This window comes from Bidens hawaiensis, unplaced genomic scaffold (genome assembly GCF_021521415.1).
Source record: "Bidens hawaiensis isolate Kalapana, Puna unplaced genomic scaffold, B.hawaiensis_p1.1 tig00037997_1, whole genome shotgun sequence".
In the NCBI taxonomy this organism is placed as follows: domain Eukaryota; kingdom Viridiplantae; phylum Streptophyta; class Magnoliopsida; order Asterales; family Asteraceae; genus Bidens; species Bidens hawaiensis.
Genome location: NW_027496640.1, coordinates 164,625 through 168,602, shown reverse-complemented (window position 1 = coordinate 168,602; position 3,978 = coordinate 164,625). Strand labels below are relative to the sequence as shown.

The 3,978-nt window shown below is 34.9% G+C and overlaps 1 protein-coding gene across 1 annotated transcript; it reads left to right on the top strand.

Annotated features, from left to right (window-relative positions):
- Positions 1–399: 399 nt before the first annotated feature.
- Positions 400–3,978, top strand: LOC143589880 (2-oxoisovalerate dehydrogenase subunit alpha 2, mitochondrial-like). The gene is made up of 8 exons (XM_077070513.1): positions 400–551; positions 677–859; positions 1,561–1,718; positions 1,969–2,068; positions 2,150–2,261; positions 3,153–3,292; positions 3,421–3,606; positions 3,698–3,978. Exons 1-8 carry the CDS (start codon positions 417–419, stop codon positions 3,863–3,865), a joined length of 1,182 nt encoding a protein of 393 aa, XP_076926628.1. The 5' UTR covers positions 400–416; the 3' UTR covers positions 3,866–3,978.

Sequence of the window (3,978 nt, the reverse complement as noted above, 5' to 3'; positions counted from 1 at the left end):
GTTCACACTTAAAGTGTAGATTAGAAACTTTGACATTCGACATCACTACTAGAAAATCAATCACCTACGAATGGAACTAAAATATTAAATAAGTAAAATATATAATAGCTTTGGTATGTAGCCCTACAGTGATCAGCGAAGTGAGGCGTCTGTGTTGTTCATTGTTATAATGAGACGGATTAGATGAAGAAACTGAGGGTATTGTTTGTCGTTGAAGGTCGGTGTCTAGCTTATTTTTAAACATTAAATAGTACCAAAATGTCTTGTGATTTATTCACTATTTTGAAGTATATAATTTTTTAAGTTTTAACTTATTTTTGTTTCGTAAAAATTTTACACCTTACCGACATGTGTTAGTTGTTATTTAAACATTTTAACGAAAAGTCAATTACAATTGTTTTGTTGGGGGCTAGGTTATGGACTTTGCGTGTGGCAAGATTAATTATACAGTTGAGATGAAATTTCTTCCTGGTTCATACAAGGATCGGGTGCAATGCTACCGAGTTCTTGATGAGGATGGTCATGCAATCTCATTGAGCATGTTGGAACATGTAAGCATCATTATATCAATACATACGTACTTGTTTTAATTTTCATGAATTTATTTATGTTAAGTTTTGTCTGCATTCTTCACATGAGTTTATGTTGTTCATTCCTTTGTTATCTCAATCATTAGATGAGTAAAGATATTGCATTAAAAGTCTATAGCGGCATGGTTACCCTTAATACTATGGATAAATTCTTTTATGAGGCACAAAGGCAAGGAAGATTATCATTCTACCTAACATCATTTGGTGAGGAGGCCATCAACTTAGCATCGGCCGCCGCACTTAATTACGACGATATAGTATTGGCTCAGGTTCGACTCAACTTGGACGAAAAACAACTCGAAAATATCAATAAATAGTAATATTGTGTCATTGACATCTGAATGTCTAACATATAACAAATGTTTCACTACCTTGAAGTAAAATTGAATTAAAGTTGAGTCATTGAAGCCTCTAAAAAGGTACAAGTGATCCCTAAGCGGAACAATGATTAAATTTGGTTTCTATTTAGTAGAAATTGTCGCAAAGAAATGGTAAATTGGATTTAATTAATCCAATCTATAACACATTGACCAAAAATAATATATACGGACAACGTGACTATTGATACTTCTAACTTCCACTTTTGTTGCCAAGGGCAATTTCACTTTTACAGAAAAGTACCTCTGTCTGTCTAATGATCAGTTGACTTATTTTTATCTCAACAAGAATGCTGGAATTATTTTTAAATGATATAAATAAAAGTTATGGACAGACGGAATTACTTTTCTTGTTAAAGTGGAATGCCTTACCAAAGAAAATAAAAGTTTGGAATTCAATGGCCAATTGCCGACATGGATTAATGTAGGCAGCAAGTTATAGGTCAAATCATCAAAACCCAATTTGCCAAAGGAAATTAAACTCAACACTCCTGATAAGTAACTGTGAAATGTATGCATCAGTAATGGTATGTAATTTAGTTATTTAGAGCTCAAGGCTTAATCACATTGACCTCCTTTAACATATACTGCAGTATAGAGAGCCAGGTGTTTTATTGTGGCGTGGTTTTACCCTGCAAGAATTTGCAAACCAATGCTTTGGAAACAACATTGGCCATGGAAAAGGAAGGCAAATGCCGATTCATTATGGATCAAAGAAGCTCAATTATATTACGATCTCATCACCGTTGGCGTATGTCACTACCTAATAATGGTTTTGTTTTATTGTTCTAAAGGACAAAATGCTCAAGAAACACAAACATACACCTTGTTGCTATAAACACAATGCATCTGGTTTTAATCAAACGATGCAACATGTGCATATTTGTTTACCATATCATATAGGTTTTTGCCATTAAATGCAACAAATTACATGTCTTCTTGATCCTAATATTAACTTTCATTTCATTGTTGTCATTCTACAATCTTCTTTTCTCTCCTAGGACACAACTTCCTCAGGCAGTTGGTATGGCTTATTCGCTAAAAATGGATAAAAAGGATTCATGTGTGGTTGCATTTTTCGGAGATGGTACTACGAGTGAGGTAATGAGAATATTATACTCTGTAATCTAAAAATTGAAGTGTGATAGTTTTTTATACTGTTGGTATTATCTATTCATGTAGGGCGATTTTCATGCTGCTCTGAATTTTGCTGCGGTTATGGATGCTCCGGTTGTGTTCATATGTCGCAACAATGGATGGGCTATCAGTACTCAGGTCACCGAGCAATTTCGAAGTAATTTTTCACTCATTATTATCAACTCGAATTCAAATAATGTTCATTATTTGCCAAAAGAAAAGATCCTTTATATATACATATCCCGTATCACTTAAACACTCTTGGACTATTCTTTAGCACTTGTTCATTTTCCCTTCCATCGCAAAAAAAAAGTGTCATCACAAGTAAGATCAATAACAAGGCTTTTCGTTTTGACACAAAACCATCGCAAATAGATTTTGCACCGGCTTTGGTCACTGATGTAGTAATGATTTGTACCAATTTAACCTTTTAGTAGCACTTTTAAAAACAAATTATGTCACTGAACTTCTATGCTAGATGGTCCAACCCTATTCTGTCACACTTTAAGTGTCTATAGGTCTTTAGCAACTTTAAGCGGTGTTTTCAGGACGGCCCAGAATGGTTGGACCGGGATCGGTCACATAACTGGTCTGGACACATAACCGGTCCGGTTTTAAGTACATGAACCGGTCCCGTTATGTGTATTGACCAGCCGGACCTGGCTATCAAATGAATTTCAAGTTTAGTTTATTTTTTTGTTTTTTTCTTTCTAAAATATCATTCAATGAACTATTTACTATTTTAAACTCTATATTTTGTTTGTTTATGACTTTATATTTTATTAATATTGTAAATCCATATTGTTATACTTCATTTTAGAAATTCCAGATTTTGAATACAGTCAGATCTATTCGATTCAACTGGTTTTGACTAGGAAACTAGTAAGCCAACCGCTTCAACGACATGTCTAGTTATCAAAACATTGTGTTTATGTGGAAGAGTTCCAATACTATGAGATTTTCGTCAACCCCCCCCCCCCTCCCCACCCCTACCCCCAACACACACACACACACACACATTTTTATTGACTTGGATGTATATGGGCAGGCGATGGAGTTGTTGTTAAAGGCCAAGCCTATGGAGTTCGAAGTATAAGGGTAGATGGCAATGATGCTCTGGCAATTTATAATGTTGTTTGCAGTGCTCGTGAGATGGCCATCAGAGAACAGCGTCCGATACTTATTGAGGTTGATCATATATATACAGTTTATGCTTTAATTACTGTTAATTAATCATATTTTCTCTTTAGTTTATGCTTTAGTTACTTCCTAAAATGACATGTTCTATTTTATACCTCGCCATGACGAAACACAAGGCAATGACATATAGAGTAAGTCACCACTCCACATCCGATGATTCCACAAAGTATCGGTGTAAGGATGTTACCGAACACTGGAAAACAGTGCATTCTCCAATAACGAGACTAAGAAATTGGGTCGAGCGAAAAGGTTGGTGGAGCAATAAAGAAGAATCGGAACTTCATGTTGAAACAAAGAAACAGGTAAATCATTGTAGTTTTCGTTAATGCTATTTGTTTTCATCCTGCATGACCAAATGTCGGTATTCTTGAGAAGATTACCATATGTTTACAGGTAAAACATGCAATCGATGAAGCTGAAAAAGAAGAAATGCCATTGCTTAGAGACATGTTCACAGATGTGTATGATGATTTGCCTTCAAATTTGATGGAGCAAGAAAAGTTGGTTAGAGAAACAATACAAAGGCACCCAGAAGATTTCCCCAAGGACATGCCTCTATGAAATCTTTAACTTGATCCTGTGCAACCTTTACTTGTAAGACTAAAAGCAAATTAGATTTTTTGTTGAAAACTATAACTAAATTCTTCATGTGGAGTGTGTAACCGGTTCAATTG

Excerpts from the sequence above, each read along its gene's own strand:
- LOC143589880 (XM_077070513.1), top strand. The coding sequence starts at position 417 with ATGGACTTTGCGTGTGGCAAGATTAATTATACAGTTGAGATGAAATTT. Across the intron at positions 2,069-2,149 it reads GAGATGGTACTACGAGTGAG|GGCGATTTTCATGCTGCTCT; the intron begins GTAATGAGAATA and ends CTATTCATGTAG. Across the intron at positions 3,607-3,697 it reads ATGTTGAAACAAAGAAACAG|GTAAAACATGCAATCGATGA; the intron begins GTAAATCATTGT and ends ATATGTTTACAG.